The sequence below is a fragment of the Amblyomma americanum genome, chromosome 10 (assembly GCF_052857255.1).
Source record: "Amblyomma americanum isolate KBUSLIRL-KWMA chromosome 10, ASM5285725v1, whole genome shotgun sequence".
Classification (NCBI taxonomy): domain Eukaryota; kingdom Metazoa; phylum Arthropoda; class Arachnida; order Ixodida; family Ixodidae; genus Amblyomma; species Amblyomma americanum.
This window is the reverse complement of record NC_135506.1, coordinates 123,844,615-123,871,910: the sequence shown is the minus strand read 5'-3', so window position 1 is coordinate 123,871,910 and position 27,296 is coordinate 123,844,615. Positions and strand designations below refer to the sequence as shown.

The 27,296-nt window shown below is 49.2% G+C and overlaps 1 protein-coding gene across 6 annotated transcripts in view; it reads left to right on the top strand.

The window, feature by feature from the left end:
- Positions 1-27,296, top strand: part of LOC144107268 (TBC1 domain family member 25) — a 131,833-nt gene that overhangs the window by 81,619 nt on the left and 22,918 nt on the right. For all 6 annotated transcript variants that reach the window (XM_077640272.1, XM_077640274.1, XM_077640273.1 and 3 more), the window contains exon 2: positions 25,866-25,978. In XM_077640272.1, the coding sequence (XP_077496398.1) occupies positions 25,866-25,978 (113 nt within the window). The remainder of the gene's footprint in view (positions 1-25,865; positions 25,979-27,296) is intronic.

The window sequence follows — 27,296 nt, the reverse complement described above, 5'->3', positions numbered from 1 at the left end:
CCAACACATGCGTGATGCACTGCGACGCCGTCTCCCTGACTTATGGGATTCTGGACAATGGAGCCTCCCCGCGACAATGCAAGGCCGCAAACTGCTCTCAGCGTGACAAAATCTTTCGAAAAGCACAGCATTACTGTACTTCCCGATCCGCCATACTCACCTGACCTCTCCCCATGCGATTTTTTTCTCTTTCCTCGTGTGAAGAGAGCACTAAAATGTCGCTGGATGGGGAGCGTGGAGGGCATTCAATACGCCACGACAAAGGAGCTGACAGCCTGTCACAAAATTCGGCGCATAATCAAAAATACGGTGCTGCGCGTAAGCAATCGCGGCCGCGTGCTGTAAAATAAAAAAAAAGCGGCGGGGAAGGACCCCCGGGGAGTGCGTGGCTTTGCGCGTACTGCTGCCACTCAGCTCGCAGGCGCGGCGCCGAGGGAGGCATGAGCGCGCGCGGCGTCGATTTCTCTCGAATGTCGAAGTTTCTGCTCGTTGTCGACGGAAAGGGGTAACCTTGTCCGCGCCATAGTGATACCCTCTCCCCTTCGCTCCTGCGCCGATGACTCAGCGGGCCGAGAATGACCTAGATTTTTCTGGACGGTGATTTCCGCGCTCGACCAATGGGGTCGCGCGCCCGGCGCGAGAAGAACAAACACACGCGGGCTGTGCCTATAAATGCGGTGCTGCAACCACTGTCTGTTAGCCCGAGCCGCCGTTTAAGCTTCCGAGAAGCGCGCCTGCTCGACTCCCGGGAGAACACCGCTCGCCCAGCCCGGACCAGCGAGGCCACGTGCGCCAACCTGCGGGACGGCCCCGTCGAGCTCCTCCGGTCGTCGGACTGTCGCAGTGCCCGGTGAACAAATCGTGTTTTGGTTGTTTGTCTCTCAGTGCAAGTGCACTTTTGGTACACCGGTTCTGTTAAATTGTAAGCTCTCTCGATTGTTACTTTGCATGAGTTGCATTGTATCTGTAAATCACTTTGTATGTGTTAGTACGAGTGATTGTCAATTCCTTTGTATCGTCTCTTCGCTCTATAAACTTTGTTTTGTTTTGTGAACCTTTGGCTCCGACCCATTCTCTGGCTTGCGACCGGCGAAAGCTGGGCATTAAACGACCAACCCCCTTGTTGGTAGCTGGTCTCCGGCTGAGCTTGCCACGCTGAATCGATGGCATCTCCTCTGGGAGCGCACGCAAAAGTGCGCGAAGTGGTGACACAGCCCTGCCAAAAGAAGCGTTTTCCAATTGTTTCCAACACCTCAAGAAGCGCTGGAAGCTGTGTATAGAATGCAAGGCAGACTGTTTCGAATGGCTGCTGCACAAATGATTTCAATATTGAACTCATTTTATTGCGAAAACAATACTGCTCGAGGTTTCCGCTCTTGGCCGTCGTCCCGGAGAATCCACCATTGGCATTTAGCGTGACCTATGTGTGACGTCATTCCAGCTGTGGAAAAGCTGGGCCCCAACTCGGCTCGTCGCGATCGTCCCAGCGAATCCTCCACGCGCCGCTGCCGTGGGGAAGGCGCTCGCTCTACGTGACGTCATGCCAGCAGTGGAAAAAGCGGCCCCCCCAAACTCGGCTCGTCGCAGTCGTCCCAGCGAATCCTCCACGGTATGTCGGATGATGTGTATAAGGTGAAGCTGCAACGATGTGCTGCAGCTAAGAAGCGGCGGCGTGCGGAAGAAACGGCTAAAGAGCGGGAACAACATTTAGCTAAACGGCGTGCATATTGTAGTCGTTATGGAGAGCGCGAAAGAGGCGCAACGACAGAACGAAGCGAGCAAGAGACAACGCGCTCAAGAGACGCCAGAAGAACGCGCCGCAAGACTCGAGAAGCGTCGCAACGCAGATGCGGCTAGAAGAAGTGACACCTCGCTTAGTGACTCTTCAACTGCGGAAGAGACCGCTTTGAATTCTCGAGAGCGTCGGAATGAGACGCTGCGTAGACGACGTGCCGAGGAAACGAAGCTTTAACCAGAGCTAAACCACAGACAATTTTTTTTAAGCGAAAGCTTCACTGGCCTGGCCAAGCCAAGGTCATCGGCGCTGCAATTTCACCTTCAAATGGCAGAGCGGTGGAGGTATTGCAGCCACGTGACATACTGCAGTGTCGCCCGCTGCGCCGACCGCCGCCTTTCAGCTGTGGCCACGTGACTAACCGCGTGACTCACTGTTTGCTGGAAAAGGAGCCGGTGCCACTCTCGCGGCATTCGCATTGCATGCAGTTCTCCGTATGGACGGAGCGATGCGACCGGAGCCGTCTGCGTCGTCGGGACGATTTCGCTATACCACGCTTAGCTGAGCTGCACTCCCCGGGTTTCGGGGTCGGTCTGTGTGAAGCCCGGCCAAGCGAAAGCGAGGGAGAACGCCAGCACCGCCAACAACAGAGAACGGTAGCGTGTGAGACGTGCTGCAGAAACCGACGAAGAGCGCCAGCAGTAGCCACCTCAATCGCGCTGAGAGTGACGTCCACCTATAGGAGGCAGTTATGTGCCTTTCCCTTTCTTAAAACCAGCAGAAGGTTTAGGCCGTTGCTTTATGGAAAGGAAATGCGCATAATGCTCCCTGGGTCAGTGGACACCTGTCATGTTATGAGGTAGGTGGCGGTGGTGTCCACCTGAAAAAAAAAACAGTGCTTTCGCGCAACGTTTTGTGCTTAGAAATGCTGAACCATTTTTTTTTCGTGGTACCAGCCGCCGCAAGCACATTCCAGCAAAATACGTGCGCAATTCGAGTCTCCTCTATTTCCATTGTGACACCCTCGGAGTGCACCATCATTCCATGGGGGCAAAGGTACAGAAGCCTGCTTCGACTGGCCACATCGCCCGTAACAGAGACTTCAGCCGCCGTCGCTAGGGACGCGAGGACGACGGCCGAAGGATCGCGACTGACGCCAGCTTCCCACTGCACTCTGCCGCATACACAGGCGCACTCCAAGAAGATACGAAAACAAAAAATGCAGATATGTATTTGCAGTTTACCAGATATGACATCATCTCAGCTGCGTGCCGCTGGCGCCAGAAATTCCTTGCGCGATAGCAATATATAGAAAGCTGGCTTGCAGAAACAAATCGCGCAATCCCAGCTCGTTACCTGTTTTCCTGATGAGCCCGTCACTGCGCCTGTGAAAAACGGCCGGTCGTTTAAAATCTGACTCGCACACTTGCCGCAGTCCGTGCAACGTGATCCGATTACTTGCGCACGGGGCTGTTGTGCTCCCGTAGTCCAGCTCAGGTATCTGCGAGTTTGGCCCGATCGAGTAATGCTTTGCGGACAGCAGAGGTGCAGTATACTTTGTGAGCAACGCCTTCACGACAAACAACGCATATGTCCCATCTTAGTTATGTGACTTGACTCTTTCTTCCACAGCAAAGCAAGTTTGTTTTGCACCACATGACATCTTCCAAGTGGTTCAGAAAACTGCGCCGATCGTCTTTGGGTTATGCGAATGTTTCTGAATCTAAGGTATTGGGCGACCTTTTAGAAATTCAGTTCGTTTTCTGGCGATGTTTCATCGTCGCTGGAACGCGCCTCACATTTGTGTCTCCGATGAAGGCTCTCAGCGACCGCGACAGCATCTTCCTTCGGTCGCCATGACTTGCCTAAAGAGGCTGCAAAACACTGCTTGAAAGCATGTCGGCTATACTTCAGGTGAATTCATTGTGTAACACGGATGTTGACTCAAAAAGAATTGCAGTAATAGGCGCATAGGAACGGGAATTGTTCAATAAACAAATTTCAAAATACAGGCAAACAAAATGCTGCCCTCAACTCGATTTTTGCGGTGCTTCCCATTTCACTTTCCCACTGACGACATTGGGCGGGACCAATCAAAGCAGCCTATCTGAGCACGTCGCAGAAGTTTGCACACCATGGCTGCCTGTTCGCTCTAACTCGTTCTTGGCGAGCGTCGTTTCCATGGTTACAACAACCACGTGGACGCCCAGCTGGCCCAGCGATGGTTCACCGCCGCGTCGACGGCGCAGAAGGGAACTTTAATCAGTGGCCTTCCCTGACTTATCCGAACTCGAGCACCAGCTATTGTGACGGAGTGACGGCCTGCGCGAGATACTAGAGAGTTGTACCATTGCGTGATCCGCGAGCACCGCACAGTGACACGTGACCACTGAGCACGCGTTAATTGGTCTCGACACAGCAGGCGTGCACGTAGATGGCGGTCACGTGGTGCCCTCAGTGCGTTCTGCACACGCGCAGTGGCGCCTCGCGGAAGCGGATCGCGCAGTGCTGTAACTCTCTACTTTCTACAGCACAGCGCGTATCGCCACCGCTTACCGTGTCCTGCCACTGTGCGCTGTTGACGGGAACGTGGCGCCATCTGGAGCCGCCGCCCGGTGAACCTCCGCAAATTGACGATGTGCACTGGTAAATGTGAAACTAATGGCCTTTTTCTGCGTCCTTACTTGGAATCGAAACGAACATTTGTATAATGCAATGGCTCGATCACATCGATTCCGCCAGGCCGTTCTCAGAAACATAGAGAGTAGCCTTAAGTGCTGTATTCTAGGTCATACATGTAGGTACAAAGTCCTTCGACACAAAACAATAGCCAGAGCCTCTGGTGGTGTTTTTTTTTTTGCTTGCTTTGCAGCGATTTTACGTAAGGCAAAAGGGATGGTTTTGTTTATCTAATATAAAATCCAAAAACGTGACAAAACGTATTTTCATTTATTAGCACAGCTTGTAGTATATTTACTGTTTTTCCAATCATCAATCTCCCACCCAATGGTGTCATATTCACTTCTAAAAACCGCCACTGTGTGGTGACGCCATCAGCGCCATAATTTTGTTTTGGCATGCTAATTAGAATATTAAAAACAGGAATTTACGCTGTACGACGGATACTAATAGCATCACTATAACTCATTCTATGCAACCAAGAGGCAGAACAATGCACTGAAAATATGTTTCGGGGTCCCTTTAAGGAGGTTATAGACGGAGTGAACGCATGGCTTCCCAAGAGCGTTTGCAAAACATGACCCAGCTGTGCTATTTTTGACGACGTTAGAATGTTCATTGCTGTAAAGTGTAATCCTCGCCTTACAGCGAGGATTACACTTATACCTTGGCTCCAATAGGCGACACGTGCGTGTTCTTCCATAAAGCAGAGCTGCAAGTCTGTGGATCGAATACTGATCTCTTCAGTAAGCTCACATTTTTCAAGGAGAGAGGAATTAAAACTGTAATCTCATCACTTGAAACTTCATTACAATATTTCCTACGACTGCGTCAGAGTTTATGCCGTTCATCCTTAAGGAGCTAAAAGGTCATGGATAAAGCGATAAATCTTTAAATTGTGGGCCGTCCCAGAAGCCTGCAGGGAGCCTTGTCACATTGGGATAAGTCAAAGTATTTTATTTATACAACGCAGCTACAGTTGTCTAGGGGTGGTGGCGGTAAATATTTGTTGACTGTTATGTACAAGGAGGCGTTTGGGCCCAGGTCCTCACAAATATAGGTGGAGCAGCTCCTATTCCGGAGCCCCAATGGCGTCTAACGCCGCTCGCGCTCTGGCGACCAAGGTCCGTTGGGACTGCAGGTCATGGCAGTTGAGCAGCGCCGCCTCCCAGGCCTCCCTAGAAGGGTGGGAGATGAAGGATTGGGAAGGGTGGGGATTGGAAGGGCAGGCCCAGACCATATGGAAAACGTCCGAGAACGTCGCTCCGCACAGTCTGCAGCCACCATCAAATTCTGAATTGAAGTGCTTCAATACTGCCGGGCACAGCATTGTATTTGTAAAAAGTTTGAGAAGGAGCCGTTCGTCTGCTCTCCGGAAACCCTTACAATGTTCCGGAAAACGGCGATGACTGTCCTTATAATATGTAGCGATGTCTTTGAATGTAATTAGAGATTGGATGAGGCTTCCGGAGCAAGTGTGAGTGCCCGGGAAGAGAGAGCAAGCGGGCCGCCTGATCGGCTAACTCACTGCCCTGGAGTTCCTGGTGGCCAGAGGTGTAGAGCTCCCAGGTGTACTTGGGTCACATGCTGGTCTCGAGGGCAATATTAGGGCAGATGACCTAGCTCGAGATTGTACCAACCGAGCGGGGCACAGTGACTCTACTCTCTGCCCCTTCTCAGCCCATATTTCAGCCCGCCTAGAGACTATCCACCTAAATAGGCATCTCTATACTCCCTGCTAAATAAGAAACTCCTCCGCCCTCCCGCAGGGCGGCGTCTGCAGCGTGCAGACGTTGTTGAGTGACGACACAAAGTGTTCCTGAGCATCTGCAGGGACATCCCCGCAGGGGAACAATGGTGAGCAGCGCGTCACCACGGACCCGAGCACCCGTGCTTCGCCGTGCGTGAGATCGCTGTATCCGGGGAAAAGGGGATCCTGGTGTTTGAGCCGATGCCGAGCGTTTGGACCTTTAAGACCCCTCGGCGGAGGCAACACACCACTTTGGCCCCAGCTTCCTGTAGACTGCACGTCCGGCCTGACCCGACCGTGGAAAAGCGGCAGTCGCCTTTACCTGTCCTCCTCTTCATCTTTAGCTTTCCTATCTTCTTTCTCGCAACTATCCTGTCCTTTCCTCTCTTCTTTAGTTTTCCCTTCCTTCCTGGCGGCTAGGGCTTTAAGAGGCTGAGAGAGTTGCGTCATAGTTGGTTATAGTTGGGTTGTACAGCTGGCGTGGGCAGGGCTTGCTTGCAAGTTCCTGTGCCGTCCCCTCGTTGCATGAGCTCCACGGTGGGCGTCTGGCACCGTGGCCGAACAATGCATTTATTTTATGGCTGCCCTTCCGCAACAAAATGACGCCCTCAAAAAAGAGTGTGCACCGATGTGACTTCCCAGTACCTCCAGACACCCATGGAAACATTCCCAAACTTCCACGTTGTGCACAGTGAAGAGACAGAAATAACTGCCAGAGCAATATCCCCATTCTCTGAAGCAGCACTGTGCTGAGCGAACTGTGAAGGGAATCACGCCGCTTATTCAAGGTCTTGCCCAGCATGGGAAACCTAAGAAGACGTAATTACTCTAGAAACAAAGTAAAACATTTCATTCAGAGAAGCACGACAGCGGGTTTCACATACCATTGGCATGTTCTCCTTAACCGCAAGAACAAAATTCTCTGATCTGGTGCGACGGGGTGGGGCACCGCACCAGGCTTCGGCACCTGCCCAGGCCACACACAGTGAGCCTGCGGCAGGGCCGTCTGCGCCCCCGGCAGACGCGGTGAAGGCCGCCCTGCCATTTCTAGAAAAGGGCTTGCCAGCCAGCCCAAAGGACTTCCCCCCATCGGGGGAGCTCTTTATCTCGCACACCCGCGGCTTCGCGGCACTCCAGCGCCTCCGGTGAGGCAGTGGACACAACCCCCAGCACATCAACAATGCAGGGGCGGCACAGCTCACTTGAGCGTGCCAGAAAACAAAAACAAAACAATATTACAGGCCCCAATAAACCGAGACCGTAAGTCCCCCCCCCCCACCCCCGAAAAAAAACAGTAAAAATGGCATTCCTAATTCATTGGAACTGCCGAGGACTATTGAAGAGCTACAGCGATGTAAAGGGCCTCTTAAACAGATTTTTTCCCGTAGCACTATGCTTGCAAGAAACAAACTTAGGACCTCAACATAAGGACATTTTAAAAAAACAGTCTTCTGCTGCGACCGAGAGCTCTCAAGCAGGCTCTCTGGAGGTGTCGGCATTGTGGTACAGAGTGGTGTTGCAACTCGTGAGTTCAAACTCTAAACTAGATACGAAGCTGTTGCAGTTACTGTTCTACATTTTGGAAGCAATAAGAATATATTCTATATACCTCGAGCCACACTTAACAGTCGCACTACACGATTTAGAAGCACTTATTAAACAACTACCAGAGCCATATCTAGTTGTTGGAGATTTTAATGCCCACTCTTGTTTTTAGGGAAGTAAACAAGCAGACACTAGAAGTCATATTTTAGAGGATCTTATTCTGTCCAATGATATCTGCCTGCTCAATACTGGAAAACCCACATATTTCTTTCCAAGCTCTGGAAAAATGAGCTGCATAGACCTATCTTTTAGTTCTGCGTCTGTTTTTATCGATTTTAAAATGGACGTTCTGCATAACCCCTTCGGAAGTGATCACCTTCCAATGGTAATAAACTTGTCACCACCATCAATCATTCAAAGTAAACCGCGTCGTTGGAAGCTTCACGTAGCTGACTGGGAGCTATTTCGGGAAAAGGCCTCTCTTGAAAAATTATTTGCAGATCGTCTGAGTATTGATGAGTTGAATGAAATGTTTACATCTTGTATCATTCCGGTGGCACGCGTTGCTATCCCTCAGTCCTCCGGAGCGGTCCGACAGAAGCACGAGTCGTGGTACAACAAAGAATGTAGAGAGGCGAACAAAGTGCAAAAGAAGGCCTGGGGAATTTTTCGGGGGTACCCGACGCATGAGAACCTGATAAACTTTAAAAATGCGAGAGCCAATGCACGGCGTATCCGTCGCAATGCCGAGAAAGCTTCCTGCAAAAATTACATAACTTCCATAAACAGTTCAATCACATCCAAAAAATGTGGGAGCAAGTCCGTAAATTAAATGGCAATTTCTCCCCTTTCACAATTCCTTTCCTTACAGCCCCCGATGCACCAACAAGTATTGAGGAACAAGCAGACATCCTGGGTGTACGTTTCTCAAGTGTTTCCAGCTCTTTACACTGCACAGAACAATTTTTAAAATACAAAAACACCGTGGAGAAATAAAGACATCCTACAAGCACCTGCACAAATGAAGCATACAATAGTTTAATCACGATTCATGAAATAAAGCGCAGTCTTATTTGCCGGCAAACAGACTGCGCCCGGCCCTGATTGAATTCATTATGAAATGCTTAAATGCTTGCACATCTTTCTCAGCCATCGTTGGAAGTGCTTTTGAGATATTTGAAGAAAATAGGGTTGTCAGAAAAAATACCGCAAGCCTGGAAAAAAAAAAACGTTATTGTACCGTTCTTGAAACCTGGAAAGCCACCAACCTCCCCTAGCAGTTACAGACCCATAGCCCTTACAAAGCTCTCTCGCTAAATCGTTTGAAAGTGTTGCGAACATTAGGCTGATGTTTGTTCTTAGATGTCGTCAACTTCTTGATATCAACAAGTGTGGATTTAAAAAATCTTGTTCAAGAAATGACCATCTCGTCCGCTTTGAAAATACGGTTAGTGAAGCATTCATACGTAAACAACATTGCCTAGTAGTATTCTTTGACATGGATAAGGCTTATGACACCACCGGAGGTATGGAGTTTTCCGCGACCTAGCAGACCTAGGTATCCGCGGAAGGACGTTGTACTGTCGAAAAGATTTTCTTTCTGACCCTTCATTCCATGTACGCGTAGGTTCCACCCTTTCCAAAAATTCGTTCAGGAGAATGGGGTACCGCAGGGGTGTATTTTAAGTACTACCCTGTTTGTCGTGTAAATGAATGGATTTATTTGCTCATACTGTTAACCCTCCAATGAGGGTCGTTACAAAGAGGCAACAAAAACAAATACATTTCATAAGCACATGAATGATCAATCAGAATTCAAAATTTGTGCATCATTTCTCAAAAACATATCGACACCTAGCTCAAATTGTTGCACGTTCGCACTCTCCACAACATCACTTGGCAGTTTGTTCCATATTTCAATTCCATCATGGAAAAAGGAATACCGGTACACATCCGTACGAGTGTTAATAGGTTGTTACACCTTGCTGTGGTTTTTTCGTGAACCACGTTTTCGAGGTACTGTCACATAATGTTCTTTGTTTTTAATGCCCCTTGCTTTATCTGAAAAAAAGTTTCATTCGATGTTTTATTCTTCTACTTTCCAGCGCTTACAATTCGCAGTGCTGTATCATCTTTGTAACCGAGTCAGTACGGCGATACTTGGAGCATATAAAACGTGCTGAAATCCGCTGTATTCTTTCCGCCTTCTTTTTTAAGCATTTTTGGTGGGGGCTCCACACAGCATTCGCATATTCCAGAACTGGTCGTATAAATGTTCTGTAGGCGACTAATTTAATTTCTTTAGTCGAATTTGGAAGCTTTATCCTAAGAAAGCAGAGCTTTTGGTAAGCTTTTGATTAGATATTCTTAATGTCAATACGCCAATCTAGATTATGCGTCATTGTCACCCCTAAGTGTCGGAAACTCTGTACCTCGATCAAGGCATTTTCTCCTATGCTATATTCAAATCTGATAAGGTTCTGCTTTTTACTTACGTGAGTGTATGTAGATTTTTTGTAATTAATTACCATTCCCCAACTTTGACACCACGAGTTTAATGATTGCAGGCATCTATTTAGTTTAATCTGATCTGCGCAGGCTACACGCGTGTAAATTAAACAATCGTCGGCGAATAGTTTAATTCTTACAGGCGGATCAACATTAGAAGGAATATCGTTAATATAAAATAAAAACAATAGCCGGCCTAGAACAGACCCCTGCGGTACTCCAGACACACACTTCACACTTCCCTGATTCACTTTTTCGATTCTGATCCTTTGATAACGGTTTTTTAAATATGCCCGAATGCACAATACTGTATTTTCACTAATTCCAAGACTTCTCAATTTGGAAGGTAGTTTATGATGTGCAACTTTATCAAATGCCTTCGCAAAGTCTATACACACAATATCTACCTGTTGGCATTCATCTATAGCTTTACAAAGGTCATGTACAGTTTCGATTAACTGTGTCACTGTCGAAAGGGCAGATCGGAAGCCGTGCTGAACTGGGTATAATAAATCGTTTTTTTTCCAAAAAATACAGAATATGTTTTGCTATTGCAGTTCTAGGACTTTAATAGAGCACACAGAATTAGTGAGCGAGACTGGTCTATAGTTGTTTACACATAACCTATTGCTACCTTTAAATATTGGAACGACGGTGGCATCGCGCCAGTCCTGAGCTACTGAATGATCCCGCAAAGATTTTTCGAATAAAAGCTGTAAATAATACGACATCCATTCAGCGTACCGTTGAAGAAATGCCGTCGGTATTTCATCTGGGCCACACGTGTTTTTTGCGTCCAACGTAAGCAAATGCTTCGGTATTCCAGTGTTTTTCTAATCTTGTACCCTAAACATGCAATAAACGAACCTTGAGCCTTAAACGCCCCCACTTGTAATGCGCGTTCATTAGCTAAAATAGTTCCAAAGTCCATTATGCATTCTCTGTATGTCGGTTACCTTCAAATAGCGTGCACATCCTCCAGCCTGTCAAGCAGTGAACGACAGATACAACTGACACTCGAAAGACTCATGATTTGGGCAGACAAAAATGGGTTTAAGTTCTCCCCACAAACACAGTTGCTGTTATGTTCTCGCTTAAAAAGAGGTTTGCAGATTGATCCCATCCTGCACTTGAATGAAATTATACGTCCAGCAAAACAAGAACATAAATTTTTGGGCATAACATTTGACAAGAAACTCACATTCCTGCCACACATCAACATCATCAAAAAGAAAGCCTCCCAGTCCCTGAGTATACGAGGTGTACTGTCACGAAAACGCTGAGGATCTGATAGGACGTGTCTTTTACAAATCTATCGTCTGTAGTTCGCTCTACCTAGACTATGGGTGTGTTGTGTATGGCTCCGCGAGGCCATCATAACTAAAGCGACTGGACACATGCGCATACCGAACATCCCCCATAAATAGCCTCTATGTCGAAATTCATGAACCCTTCCTGACAGGCAGAGGAACTATACTAGCATGCACATATGTCCTGAAAATCCGTTTACTCCCGAAACATCTCTGTTATCCCATAGTTACCAAGCGCACCTCCAGGACACTGTTCAACAACAAACCTCAGTCAATCAGACCCTTGCTTCTCCGCTTCGAGTACATATGCCGAAACATGGAAATACTAGATACCCTTCCAGATGTCGCCTCTAGGCACGACCCACAGCCCCATGGTACTGCCTTCCCGCTGTATGTGACTTTAAAACACTTTCGGAAAAAACAAACACCCCACGAGCACACATTACAGGAGTACCGGGCACTACAAGAAAAATATGCGAACTACATGGAATTTTAACGGCTCAAAAACAGCACAATATGTTGGAAGCGCGGTTGTACAAGGAAACTAGCAAAAAACTGTAAGGCTTCCTAACTGTGCATCCATATTTACTGCCGATTGTTATGCCGTCGCTATAGCTGTAGAGAGAATAATAAAAAAAACAGCATTAAGAACAGCATAATCTACACAGATTCACTTAGCACGATCGCAGCATTACACTACAAAAATGCAGTCGAACCCTTAGTAGGGAATACTACAGAACATATAAAAAGTCAGAACACAGAGACATAATAAAATTCTGCTGGGTGCCGAGCCATGTCAGAATAGTCGGAAATGAAAGAGCCGACCTGTGTGTTGCAGAAGCTCGCAGTCATGAAATAAAAAAAAGTCAGCATACCCAATAGAGACTGCATGAACTTAATACATAATAATATGAAGGTTAAATGGCAGACAACCTGGGATAAAAACAACAAGCTACACTTTGTAAAGCCTGTCCTCGGGGAAAGGAAGACCTGTGCACACCAGAAACGGTTTATAGAAGTAATTTTATGTCGCCTCCGCAAAGGAAACAGACACTTTGCACATAACTTCCTACTAACGAAGCAAGACAAACCTCTTTGTGAAAGATGTGGAGACGAGCTCGCTATAAATCATATTTTACTGTCATGCTCAAAACGCGAACAAGAAAAAAGTATTTTACTCAATTTTATAATGAACACATCCCTTTTCATTCATTTCTGCTCTTAGGAGATCAAGCAATTGTTGACATACCTCGTGTTTTTAGCTTTTTAAGAAGCGCTGGTTTTCTTGAACTGTAAATTATACACCAGCCCGTCACTTGTCATTGATACACCTTATCAGTTTTCTCATTCCTGAGTAAAGGGCGGCTGTGGTGTCTATTTTATTGATTGGGAGCCCCGACATCCTTGCGGCGCCAGGGATGGCCGCTGAGGTTACCTGACCTTGTTTAAAAATTTTACCACTCAAATTAAAAAAAAAATCACCCTTTACCCACGTTGTGGTACGAAATAACTTTTTAGGCCCTTCACACCACCGTAGTTTTACAATTTTTGATATAATCCTGCAAAAAAATCATTATTTCTACACCTTGTGTATGGCGCTGATAGCCTTAGATGCTTATGCGCCACTAAACCCAACACAACACGCAAACATAAGAAACTTTCCCTGGAGGACTCCTACAACCTTCGACGCATCCAAACACTTAGTCTGCCCTCTCTCCACCACGTAAACCGCATTCACCCAACATTATGCGCATATAGATGTCCTTGCTGTTGCGACATTCCCACATTCACGCACATTACATGGACATGCTCAGATAAACCGGACCACTTAAAGCCGCACAACGCGGCGCTGGAGCAGTGGGAGGCAACGCTGGCCAGCGGCACGCTGGAAGACCAGGAGGCGCTAGTCGTCATCGCCAAAGCGTCTGTGGAAGTCACTGGAGTCTTTAACTGAGGAGCCCGCCCACAATTTACTCCGGTGCTTTTTTTAGAAATAAATGGTTATTCTCTCTCTCTCTCTCCTGGTGGCCGGGAGCACAGATGAGGTTGCATTTTATGCAAACCTACAAATCAGGACTAACTATGGGTTCATGATGCTCTGGTTTACCTTACCCCGGTTTCTAAACACATCCTTGCCTAATTTCATTTCATTTTTCATTTGATTTTATTTGTTCTTAGTTTTCTGTGTACAGAAAGCTAAAGGATCAGGGACAAAAGGTACTGTGTACCTGTCTAGGTCCCTAAACCCTTTCTTTGTTCGGAAGCAGTGCATTTTTTCTGAACAAAAAACACAAACTTCGAACCTAGGAAATTCAAGTGCAGCAACTACAAATACAGCATAAAAGAACATTACATACAGAATTAATAGGGAGCATTACAACAAACACATAATACTTCAAGCAAAACAGTGAAGAAATAATCAATAAAGCAGACATAGTTCACCATGTAAAACAACAAGCACAGGCCTTGCACGAAAGGGGATCATGTATTAATAAATTGAAAAGTGTTATCGGACAGAGGTCACCATTATTAAAACAAATTCATCAAAACATATCAAACATCGGAACATTGCTCAAATAAACAATTCACAAAGTCTCTCTTAAACACTCTGGCTGGAGAAGTTTCCATTGCGATGTTAATTTCTCTACTTTTATTTAGAAGAGAGGGTATTAAGTATTTAAAACTGCTGGCCATAGTTGGTCCTATGTCGTGGCATTTCATAATTACTCTGAAAGAAACAGATTCATTTTTTTCAAGGTATAACTGCTTAAAAAAAGCGCGATTATTCCTCCTCTCTAGATAAATGTGCACTGCGAGTTTATATGCATATAAGTGATGCATATACAACACGGTATGCCTTTCGAAGAACTCTCTGGTTGTTGTCCCAAGATTTAAACCTTGTATTGCTGTAATGGCTTTCTTTTGTAGGGTTGTTAAAGCTTTGATGTTATTAGAAGTTGTTCTCCCCAGATTAAAACGCGGTAATCTAAATGATAGTGTATCGAGCCATAATAAAAGGTTAATCTAAATTTCTCAGGAATTTGCTTTCGAAGCTTGCACAATGCACCAATTACCTTTGCTAACTTTAATTTTAAGTTTAATGAAGTTAGTACTATGTCACTGCCTTCCACTCGTAACCTCTCTATATAAATGGACTGTTAAGTGAAAAATTATTCCCTTTTTGTGGAAAAGTTGCACGCTTGAAATGCTGATTGTGGGGTATGAGTATGTAGTCTCCTTTCTCTCTCTCTCTCTTTGTGGTAGTAACACGTATTTCATGAGCCATTCATCTTATTGTTCCGTCACACCAAGTTTTGTAATGTCTTATTGTATTCTCTACTCCTGATTGCTTGTACCTGAATCATTGTTAAAACATGTTTGTGTATCTTATTGCTTGCTGTCAATACTCAGGGGCGGCGAGACTCGTCAATCAGTGTTGCAACACTGCTTTTGAAGCGAAAAGCTTCACTACGCGGGTCAGAGCCGAGCTTCGCGCGAGCCGAACTGGGGAGTTATGCGCATGCGCGAAAACGAGTGACGTCACGCGCCGCGCAGGTGGTCGCTCCTCGCCGCTGCCGTCGCCACCGCTGACTCAGTCGCCTGACCTTTCGGCGCAGCCGCACGCTACTGCGCATGTGCGTCATGCGCATGCGCAAGGAGGCTATATAATGCGCTTGCCAGATAATAGGAGTGCGCACTCGACATGGAAGGCTATACCTCGTGCATGACCCAGGTAAATCAGCGGAAAGGACAATTCTTCAGCGTGCACTGTCGCTTCTGTGTCTAACTCGTAAACATATGCCATTGAGTAACCAAGTGTACGCCTATAGATAAACAATGTATACAATACCAGCTAAGCTACGAAACATAACCATGACGTCAAACCAAGCATAACTGAAGCTTTTCGCTTGTATATCCAGACTTAACCACAGCTAAGCCAGTGCCTAATTTTTTCTTGCTGTCCTCAGTTTTTTGTGTTGCCCGAGAAACAAATAAAAAAATTAAATTTGGAGGGTCGCCGGACCGACAGCAATTTTTTAGGATGCGCCAGGCGGGAGGAGGTATCCAACCCAGCTCATAATTCCGGCAGGAGTTCTTCGAGTCGGTAATGATGTGTTTCATTTGTGGGAGGGAGAGGGCGTGCGCAGTCTCGATTTCCTCCGCGTGTGTTGTGCTGCAGGTTCGGAACTTGAGTACTGCCACTGTGTTATTGCTGTGGACCGCTGCCGCAGTGGACAACCCCCCACGGTGGAGACTGGGAATGTCTACGTAGTACACGTGTTGTTGTCGACCGTAATGTCGCTCCAGTGTTCCCTCATGCGCCTGACGACGGCCATTATGGTCAGGGTATGACATGTTGTGGGGAATGAATCGAACCCTGAGGGCGCGTCTCCAGGGTTCTAGCGCTCGTACCCTTTCCTCAAAGACGATGGTGTGTTGGATGTGGAGTCGGCCAAGAATGCGGCGACCGGATGGCGTTTGTGATAGGCGCGTGTATTGGTTGAGGAGATAGCCGTTTCCAAGTTTCCCATATGTGTTGACTGTCCCCGGGTCCAGCAAACGCTGGTTGGATGTGGCAGTGGGAAGGTCAAGAGCCCGTTTGATGACCTTGGGGTGTATGACCTCTATTGGTTCCTAGTCGTGTCTGCGCATGCAAAGTTAGGAAGTTGAGGAGGAAATTCTACTCGTTACGAAGGCATGTGCCAGCCGCAAGGCATCTTCGCTTCGCAAGCCCCCACGCTTATTGGAGACCCGGCGGACCATACGGCCCACCTTGTCACCATACATGCGGAGTTTCGTGAGTGTTATGTCCGGTCTGCACTGTTGGTGAATAAAGAGGCCGAGGATGCGGATCTCCCTGGCCTCTCTAGTCGGACCAGAATGGGGTGTGAGGTGAATTGAAGTGTCGTCCCGAGGGGAGGGCCAAATGTGGGCAAATTTTGATTTGGTGGGAGCACACTGGAGACCACAGTATGCAGCGTAAGCGTCCACTACCTCCGCTGCCTGTAGTAGGCAGGTCTCCATGTGTCCGAGATTGCCTTTTGTTGTGCAGATAAAGGTTATCATTGGCATATAGGGCATACCGGATGCCGGGCACGGAACTGGATTTTGCGGGAAGGTCTTTCATTGCGAGGTTGAAGAGGAGGGGACATAAAACCGCACCTTGTGGTGTACCCCGGGATCCGATGGTATAGGGTCCATGCTCCTTGTCCTGAATTGGAATGTAGGCCTGTCAAGCCGTGAGAAATTGCAAGATGTATCGGTACGTATTCTGACCACAGTTGGCATCTTGGAGGTGGTTAAGTATTACTTCATGTTTTACATTATCAAAGGCTCCTTTCATATTCAAGACCAGGACTGCCTTGTCTTGTGAGGGAGCTCTTTGGACACGAATATGTCTTGATGGAGTTGTAGAAAGATGCATTGTGCGGTTATCTGTGGTCGGAAACCAAACATAGTGTCTGCAAAAGTGTGATGTGTTTCGAGGTAAGTCGACAACCTGTGTGGCGCCATAGTCTTCATCAATTTGCCGACACAATATGTGAGGGAGATAGGGCGCAGGTGCTCCTCATCAATTGGCTTGCCTGCGCCTTGGGAACAAACGTCACTAAGGCTGTTTTCCAATCATGGGGAGAGGAATTCCTCTAGGCCAGATTTGGTTGGTGAATTAAAGGAGGGTATGATAGGCTGCATCCGGAAGGTTCTCCAGAAATTTAACGGTAACCTTGTCCCGGCCCGGTGCAGTACCGTGCTTAATTTTGGCTAGGGCCGCCTTGAAATCATGGAGCTGGAAGGGGGCGTCCAGCTCCAGATTTGTATGGCCTACGTATGAGCATTGGGAAAGGCGAGGGTCCACCATGGTACAGATATCTGTCACGCAGTGTTCGGGCCAGTTGTGTTGTAGTACCGGGAAAGTTATGAATGGCACGTTGGAGGTACCGCGCAGTTTCTGCACGCGTTTTAGTGGGGCCAGTAAGTACAGGAAACAGATGCCAGGTGTTGCGACCAGATATCTGGCGCGCAGCAGTGTTACATCGATCCACCCAGTTAGTGTCGGCTAACATAGCGGCATAGCCGGCAGCCTTCTCGGTGAGTTCAAGAATGCGGTGTCTGAGTTTCTTGTTGTGTTTCTGCTCTTTCCATCGTTTGGTGAGATTGCGGCGGGCCTCCCCAATATGCAGAAGATGCTTTTCTACTTCGGGGGTGGAGTCGGTGAGCTGGATGCATTGTTCGTTTTTGCGTTGAGTTCTCAACAGAGAGGTCACGCACTCTTCATATCCCGATCGAACAATGTCGAAGAGAGAAGTGTCGAGGGGAACTTAGTCCAATCGGGAACATGTGCCTGTTTTGTGTGGCGTTTAAGGAGCCGTGTGTTAATGGTATTAATGATGCAGTGGTCGCTGCCAAGGGTGTCCTGGGTGTTAAGCCAGTCGACGTGCCGAATATTGCGTGTAAAGGTCAAATCTGGGCACGTATCCCCGGTTACTGAGTTGCCCATGTGAGTGGGGTCGGCCGGATCGGTGTGGAAGGTAAGACCGAGGGTCGAAATTAGTTCGGCAGATTTTCTGCCTCAGGGTTCCTCATTATATCGATGGCAGTCCCATTGCCGACATGGAGCGTTGAAGTCCCCTGCAATGAGCAAGTGTCACGTCCAGCCACGCGCATTGCGTCTGTAATGAGCCTGGAAAAAGTTACGTCTTTAAGTTTTGAGGGGGCAGTATAAATTAAGCACTTGAATCGAGGGGCCTTTGCTCCGCAAAGGTAAGACCGTGACTATGACACAGGAGTCTTCGGGGGTCGATGGGAGGGTGACCTCTTGTGGTGTGTAGTCTTTGTGGACTAAGGATGCAGACTTGAATGTCCCTTTGAAATTGGAGCCGTATCCGAGAAGATTTTCGGAGGCCGTGCTGTCACAGGAGCGCCGTGCGTGGTCCGCCGCCAGCGTCCGGGGAGCCGTCTCCGCGCCCACGTGGTAGACGAAGAAGCACTCGTGGCCCATCTGGATGACAACGGTGTCTCCAGGTGCCGGATGAGTTCACGAATGTAATGGGCACATCTCTTCGGGGGTCACGGCACTACTTGCGCGGCTCCTGCCGAAAGTTGGCGGAGCCGATGCGCTGCACGTCCGACGCGGCCGCGCGCTCCCCTGTCTAGAGGCGGACCACAAGGCAGAAGAATGTCTCACGAAGGGCGTCAGTCGGGGCTGGAGCAATGCAGGAATGCTCTACGTGTGCAGAAAGCTGTCCGTCGATCGCGACGCAAGTAAACTGAGTATCGCGGAAAATGTTAAAAATGCCCCAGCTCGTGTCGCGGAGAATGTGGCACCGTTGGCCGTGAGAGAAAAATCCACGAAAAATCCTTAGAGAAGCAACCTAAGAGGCAGGTGGGCCACGTATGTCGCGTGACCTTGCGGCGTCATCACAGCCTGCCCACCGGATTGCGATCAAACAGTGCACCGTGGCAGGTGGCAGTTAAATTAATAATTGGTCACTAGTGGTTGCTCGGCAAGAGCAACCAAGCCCCACCGGTGGCAGCACCTGCCATCCCAGGCCATTGGCATCGCTTAACCGGTGCACCACTGCGCCAGGAGGGGTATGCGGACTTCTGGAGATCTATTATTGTTGAGTAGAGAATTACCAAGTCTGCATATATATGGGCATTAACCCATTCTGTTATCGCGTCATACCCTTAAGGCGGGACTTAAGTGTCCCCTCTAATTTTTCAAACGCTTGGGATGGCCTTGCGAAAAGTTCGCTATGCATGTCTCGCATGTTCCCGTATCCGAGACAACCACGCGTGAAAGGAATTCCCGCTTGTGAGTCATAAACGTTTGCAGGTTCCCTTCCTCCAGTGCTGCAGATTCCACCGCTCAGAACGACGCGCCGGAAGCTGTTTTATGGACTGGAGACAGCCAGCTGCTGCACTTTCCCGGGCCACTACGCCTGCTTACTCGGCACTTTTCAAACTTGAAATCGATCGCTATAGTTAGCCTTGTATTTAAGCTTGCCCCTCTGTGCTGCACTTCAGAGAGCGATTACTTTTCCTGTATATGTCAAAGCAGCTGTTTATTTATTCATGTTACCTCACAGGTTGCAGGCCGAGCACTGGGCAAGGAGGGCACGAGTGTAATTAGAACACAGGGGCAGAGTACAATCAAGTGACAAAAACACTGAGAAGAACTGGAAGTGAAGTTCAAAAACGTACGCAGTAATGGAAGAGAAGCATGCGGGCTCAGACCCGAAGTGGATCACGTAACCTGAAATGACGGAGCGATGGCAGGAAAATACAACTGCCCACGAGAACACGCACCGGCAAGGAGCAGGCGATGTGAGGCATGCACCGTCCCTTCGTTATTGGTTCGTGTTCTCGCAGCTACGCGGCGTCACCGCTGATTGTCGGCCGTCGCTCTGTCGTTTCAGGTAGGGCTGTCCGTGACTGTACGAAAGAGCAGCAATGAAGCAGAACGCTAATGACAACCGAAAACAGCATGGATAATATGCACTTATCCTGAATAAAGCTATATAATCCAGCCGGGCAAAGAATGCCCATGCGATCCGATAGTGAAGGCTGCTGCTTCAATGTCAGCTGTTGCGCGGAGAGGATTAAATGCTTGCGTGTGGTCGAAACTGGACGAAAGCAGACATGCGTAACGCCGGTTGTGATGGAAGCCGCCATGAAAGGCGAATGCCCTCCGAAAACAAGGTCATTTGCCCTGGCGCTTCCGGACTTCCTACAGAGGGAAAAATTGGCCATTGTCCGTCTATGGAGTTTGAATTCAGTTGCTTTGAATTTCCTCCCAGTGTCGGGTAGTCGAAAAATCGACCTAGATAGAAAAAGGAAATCGCCAAGTGAAACAAGCGGCAGCGAATGGAGCAAAATCTAAATTAAGGAACGTGAGCATACGTAAGCAAACACTTGCGCCGCCAGGATTTGTAACTGAGCTTCAGACGTCTGACTTGTTACTCTGCGCACAGAAACACCGCCACACCACACCTCTCCAAACCACAGTTTTGTAGGAATAGCTACATTACGGTAGCATTTCGAGCCTTTTAGCGTGGCGGCGCCGCCACGCTGTCACGTGGCGCGGAGCAGCTGCCGGCGGCGCGGCTGATCACGTGGTTCGTCACGTGACCAAGTTCCACTCGGCCAGCTGTAGCTATCGCGTCACTCCAGGCTTAATCAGTGCTAAACCACCGCCAATATTTCGCCAAAAGAGGGCTGTAGCTGTATGGTTGCGCTTGCGTGAATATTCCCTTATTACCAGCGGACTGTACTGCTAACGGAGTAAAAAACGAATTCCATGAGGACGTGGAACCTTTTTTTAAGGTACGCTGTGGAACGCCTCAAAATAAAACACCGTCACAACAGCGTCTGAACACATATTCAACGTTGGCCGGCTTTCTGCACTGAAGACACTTCACGCCCAATGGTTCAAAGGAGGGATCCTTCTCCGGCGTTGATGTCTGTGCTGGCGGAAGCCCCGCATGGAATTTAAAGAAGGTTTTCCCGGTGGGCTGCGCAGGGTTCTTTTTCTTTCTCTTACGTCTCAACAAGTTTCACGCCGACGCGAAAATTTTTTATGAACTATACACAAGAACAGGCAGGACTACTTGAATGAGTTGTCTGCGCAGTCGTTTTGTGGCCCAAACAGATCCGGAAGTATAATTTTCACGAAAACAGCCGAAGATTCCACCGTGACAGGACACGCATTTGATACAGCAAACATCGGCGCAACTCTTGTCCTGTGCACGTGGCAAACGGCGCGTACTGAAGGATGCTCCTCATCTCGTAAGAAGATAAAAGGGTTGGCAATTTGACGCAAGCATAAATGCTACAAGAAAAGGCCTGCGTAGTCACGCAGGTTTTTTGCAGTTTTTTCTGGGTTTCACGTTACGGAAAAACTGGAAGCTTTTCCGACGAGTATTGCCTATTCCGTGGCGTCGGCGTTAAATGTTGCCATTTTTGCGCGTGGCCAGTGTGGCTCGGGTTGTCTGTTTCTATTGTCTGTCCAGTTTCCGGCGGCAGATAGGCGTTTGCCGCTTGAGGGCGCAGGGCAGGCTAAAAAAGAAATGCCGATTTTTTTTTTCGCTATCGTCAGCTTTCGCTTATCACGTCCGCAGGCGAGGAGGTAAGCAGCCAAAAGGGGAGAGCGGATGAAAGCGGCGAGGGCTGAAGCGAGCGTGTTCACAGATGGACTGGACATACTGGGACCACGAAATCGGGCTAAGCGGGGTTAAAGGCGAACAATACGCGAAGGAACGATGCATGGTACTGACGAAAGTCGACAATATAGCGCGATTCCCTGCATGCTTGGTGACCTAACCAACTTAGCCCCCATTGTGGCCTTGTGGGCAGACTTTCCGTGGCGTGATGCGAGGAGCTGTGGTGCGGTGCGCGTGGCATCGCGTTACGGATCGAATCGAACGGGTTGGTTTCCAGCGCACCGTTCGATGTGTTGACGCTTTACAAATAAATACTCCACTCGAAGTTAAGCGATGGCTCAAGATGGGGAGTCAACCGGCTGACATGGTCGCTGTGGCGACATTGACCGCCACTGTAACATCCGTGCGGTGGACTTTGGACCTTGAGCTGAGTGCGCGTAAGAGAGGGGTGCTGGCTGCGTGCTGGATGTCGGTCACGGACCAGCGGCAGTGCGGACAGGTGTCGTCAGGCGGTAGGAATGTGTGCCTGCCTTTGTGGCAGGGAGGACGGAAACTGTCCGCCGTGGCCCGGTTGTCGGGGGCAGATAAGGCGGCTGTTGCCACAGGCTAGCAGAGCGCGCATTGTTTCAAGCGCGATAGCGCCTCGTCGGGCGACTCCGTCGAGAACTCGCGCGAGTCGCCGAGGTCACCCCGAGTGAAACTCAGACTGTCACCGTCCGCCTGTGCTCGCCCACTGGTCCTCCACCACGGGCGCTGGAAGGTGGAGGAAACCTGTTTCCAGCCTGTAAACACACGAAGCAGTAGCGCCCTGGCCCGCACACCCGAGAATGCTGTGAACCGACGTTTGTGCACGGGAATATTGCCTCCAGCTTCAGCGGCGCGTACGCTGGCTCACGCACGCTGCAAGAGTATATAGCGGCCTTTCTTTCAACGCGAGACTGTTCCGTAGCTAGGCCGCCTCGAGGACTGTTCCGTTAACAGTGCTGGTATACTGGCATTGCAGCAAGGCAGCCATGTGTCGATGACGGAGGATCGAAATTCGCCCGGCATTATTGTGGAACCTAACTTTCATTGGCGTGGCGGAAATCCGTTCGCCGTCCGCTGCAGCTTGTGGCTGCGACATCAACGCGGCCAGGGGCAGGCGCCCATGGAGATTTTGCAGAGAGTGGCCCTGAACTGGTTGCAAGACGAAAAACACGCGAAAGAACGATTGCACAGACGAAGTGCGCGTTCCTTCGTGTGTTTTTCGTCTTGTAACCAGTTTAGGGCCACTCTCTGCGCCAAAACAACCAACTACGGCCTCCATTATTGCCTTGCTACCCGTACGGAGCGGTGAGCACCGAGAACGAGTCGTATACAACTCCGCTGCTGGCCATACGACCGGCTGTTGCGAAAATAAGGCGCGCGGTTTTTTCAACGAGAGAGCGGCGGCTGCAGCCCCGCCGATAATATGAGGGGTATTCTTGAGAAGAAAGGCTTTTAGTTTTATCAGCGGATTCCGTTCGGGCCGGTTCGGGAAGAACCTAAGGTTCAGGCCTAACGTTCGCCTAAGGTTCAGTGAAAGCTCTTGGGATGTATTGCATCAGCGGGTCGTATCTGTGAGCCCGCAGCGAGATAATCCAATGCTCCCCAGGTAGAGCTGCGGTTCTTTGAACGCATTTGAAGTCGCGCATTTGAGTACGTGTGATTTCTTTGTGCGTTCTACGAAAAGCGCGAAAAAAAACACACGGACGCAAAGAGGCGTCCGCGTGTTTTGTTCGCGCTTTTCGTCTTACAATGCATTACCAACTAGTCCGCACCCACACCTTACTAAGCTTTATACGTTCCTTTATGTGCTATGTGTCAGTTTATCTCGCCTGATCCGGGCCACGGCAGAAGAACTGCGAGAATAAGAACGGGCTGCAGAGAACGTGTGGCCGAATTAAAGCCACAATCGCAAGGGAAAGAGAGGCCCCTAGCCTCGCCTGTTGTTGAGGCCTAATGAAAAGGTCAGTTTGGAGGAGCCGCGGCGAGCGAGACCAAATAAACGATGACGGCAACATTAAGCGTATGCTGGTACGAGCAAAATGACTGCAAAATGAAAATGCCTGCCCGTGCCACCAGGTAAAGCGGGCTTAACGTTAAGGCACGGAAAGAGTACAAACACCTCAGCGTTATTAGGTATTTCAGCTGAAAGAAAACAAACAGACAATGTGTGCTGCATTCGAACCACCGTGAAAGCACGGATTGCTGCTGCGTAGAAGACGACGATGAGCGGCCAGTGCCGCGGGACGGAGCGCTCGCGCTGGCCCAGCTGCGAACAGACAACGGGCGATTTTCCTCCGGGTTGGTACCCATCCGATTAGTGCTTACGCACTGAAAAAGAGGAATGGGCCCGCAAATGGTAGCCGGTGCTCTCACTTGCGGCATGGATTCCCAGGGACGGAAGCGTGGTGGGGAGCTGAGGCAGTTTAAAATGCGAGCAAGTAACGGTCGCCCGGAGTGGACTCGCCAGCTTCCGCGCTTTCTCGCTGGCTGTCTGCCGAGGCAGAGCTTAAGCTGAAGAATGAACACCCGCTTTCTCACGGCCACTCGGTTTGGCTACGTTAAACCTCTAACAGTTTTACCTCAAGATAAAAGTACACAACAGCTGTATCCTGTACATACCGCTACTCAGCAACGGGGCAGAAACGTGGAGGGTATTAAAAGGGTTCAGCTCAAGTTAGGGACAGCGCAGCGAGGCATGGAAAGAAAAATGATAGGTGTAACGTTAAGAGACCGGAGGCGGGCAGAGTGGGTGCGTGCTAATGACATCCTAGTCGAAATAGAGAAGAATAAATGGGCTTGGGCAGGGCATGTGATGCGAAGGCAAGACAACCGGTGGTCCTTAAGTGTAACGGAGTGGATTCCAAGAGAAGGCAAGCGTAGCAGTGGGCGGCAGAAGGTTAGGTGGAACAGTGGCCGCAGCTGGGAAAGGACAGGATTAGTTGTAGAGACATGGGAGAGGCATTTGCCCTGCAGCGGGCGTAGTCAGGCTGATAATGATGGTGAATTTTTTAGCAGTTGGTGTTCTTCGAGAAGTGTGCCTTAAAAAACTAATAATGTCTATATACTATGTTTTAAGCAAAAACTAATTACGTGAAGCGGGGACTATATCGGGTGTTCATAATAAGCTTTGCAAGTTTATTTCAAATATACACTGGCTGGTATTTAAAAACTACCTCTGCAATGCGGCCAGAGGGACACAAAGCGAGGCGGTAATTGTCAGCGTCATGCACCTAATTAACTAAAACATACTGCTGAATTTTTTAGCCAGTTGTGCTAGCGTAAACCGTTATATCGGTAACATAGAGGTGGCCGCATTTCTGGACTACTCCATTTGGTAGAATTCTAGAGTACGCGTGTTCCAAGATGCTCGCCCCCAAGGTTTCCTCTGAGTTCGTTGATTATACGCTTGCAAGGGGGTGGCAGCCGACGGGAAACTTTTCCCCGGCAGCTGTTGCTCCGGATTTTTCTCACAGTCGAAAGTGCTTCATCAGGTTCACCGCTAGGCAGACGAAACGCCGGTTGGAGTTTCTCGCCTATCGTCACCGCCTTGCATCGAGCTGTATACATTCGGACGCGAATATCTAGCGGCACACGCGTGCTACACAATTCTACAAAACGGAACTGTGTACGAATGCGAGTGCTTTTTTGTTTACAATAAACATGCCCGCTTATTACTGGAGCCACTAACAAGTTCGTTAAAATATTTTAGTTAATTAGATGCGTGATGGTGACAATTATTATCTCATTTTGTGTCCTCGTAGCCGCATGCCTTATGGGCAGCGATGGATTTCACGCATCACTCTATGCCTGACTTTGAAGAGTCTGTAAAGCTCAATTTCGAACACCCCGTGTATTCAGCTGCGTCAGAAGAGAGCGCTGGTTCCTGCTCTGTAGCTTCCGCTCCATTGCCAGAAAAAGTAGTGGTCGCATTGCGGAGAGAAATAACAGCCTGCAGCAATAAGGCTGCCACGACTTGGTTTTGGCCGGGTGGGCGGGTTCCTCTCGCGTGGGGTCCCGCCCCACATAACCGACACACGTGGATGAGAGGCCTTCAGCCACACTCGTTGGCGTTGGGGAGACCTTTGCATTGGCCACGCATTTGGCGGCTGGTGTGTGTGGTCGTGACCTTTCCGCTGTGTCCGTTGCAGAAGTTCGAGGGCAGCCATGGCCCCACGGAGCACCGCAAGTTCAGCCTGGACCCGCAGATCACCTCGTTCGAAGTGCTCCAGAACCTGCTGGCCAGGGCGTTCGACATCCGAGGGTGCGTCGCCCTTCTTCCTCTTGTTCAGCTCAGCAAGCTTGCTTTAGTCTGCCACCACTACTGCAGCGACTAGCTGTTCCGCACGGCCAGGTAATACGCGGACCCAGAAGGCGACCCCTGTTCGAGACAATGCGGCCTACAGTTATCTAACATCTTTATCTCGCGAAATGTCAATCGACCCAAGTGGCCATTTAGAAAGCGCCATCTACCGCCGTTTCCAGATTGGCGGCATTTCTAATTTACTGTTGCAATGTGGGCGCAGTATGAATTAGCAGCAGAGGCAAAAATCTCAAGTGGGGCAATAGAAATCCCGCGGAGGCTAGGCTAGTGTATAGTTTACGATAGTTGCGCCACCGGGGCTCAGAGCAGAGTGCTTTGGACGCTCCTGTCGGAACACCTCGGGACGCGCTTCTCCTTATCCTGGCAGACGCGAGCACCAGTCCTTCGACCAAACTAGGAATGAGAGGAGCTCGGTTCAAACCAGTGGCTAGCGCGGTTTTCAGGAGCGCAAGACGATGTGTTCTGGGTGTTGCAGCATTTCGCATGCGAACGTGCCTCATGACGTCACCATTGTCTTCGCCCTCGTGGGCGACACGGCCAGAATCTTCCCAAATTGCCTAACTTGGCTGATCTTCCCGAGAGCCTGCTCATGCGCATGCGCGCAAAGCGATTAATTTCCTCTTCACCTTCCCGCTGTGTGATGTGTGCATATGGCGACGACAACGTGGTTCCCCTGACTCTCGGACCGCTCCGAGAATGTTACAACAGCCCTAAGAGACACGTTATCTAGCAGTAAGCGGCGCATACGAAACCGAGTGAACATGACACAAAGGGTGACGGCTAACATGTAATATCATCACCGTAGTCATCGGCCTCACTACGCCCACTGCAGGGCAAAGGCCTCTCCCATGTCTCTCCAATTAACCCTGTCCTTTCTCCAGCTGCGCCCACTCTTTGCCTGAAATCTTCTCATTCTCATTCGCCCACCTATCCTTCTGCCGCCCCCTGCTACGCTTGCCTTCGCTTGGAATCCACTCCGTTACCCTGCCGAAGCCCATTTCTTGCTCTTGATTTCGAACATGGAACAGAGCGCCGATGTAGCAATGTGACGCATCGACTGGACGTGGTGTAAAGCTGCGAGTTTAGTCGACAGGCCAGACAGGCGCTTGAAGTGCACAGCATGCTGCCTCACCTAAAGACTGCCTTTAATGTGTTGAACGCAAGGTTTGAGCTGGGACTGGTAACTAGTTCAGTTTATTTCTTCGTGCCCTGAAGAATTCTCTTCAGTAAGGTTTTTATTCATTCGTCCGTGTGAAGG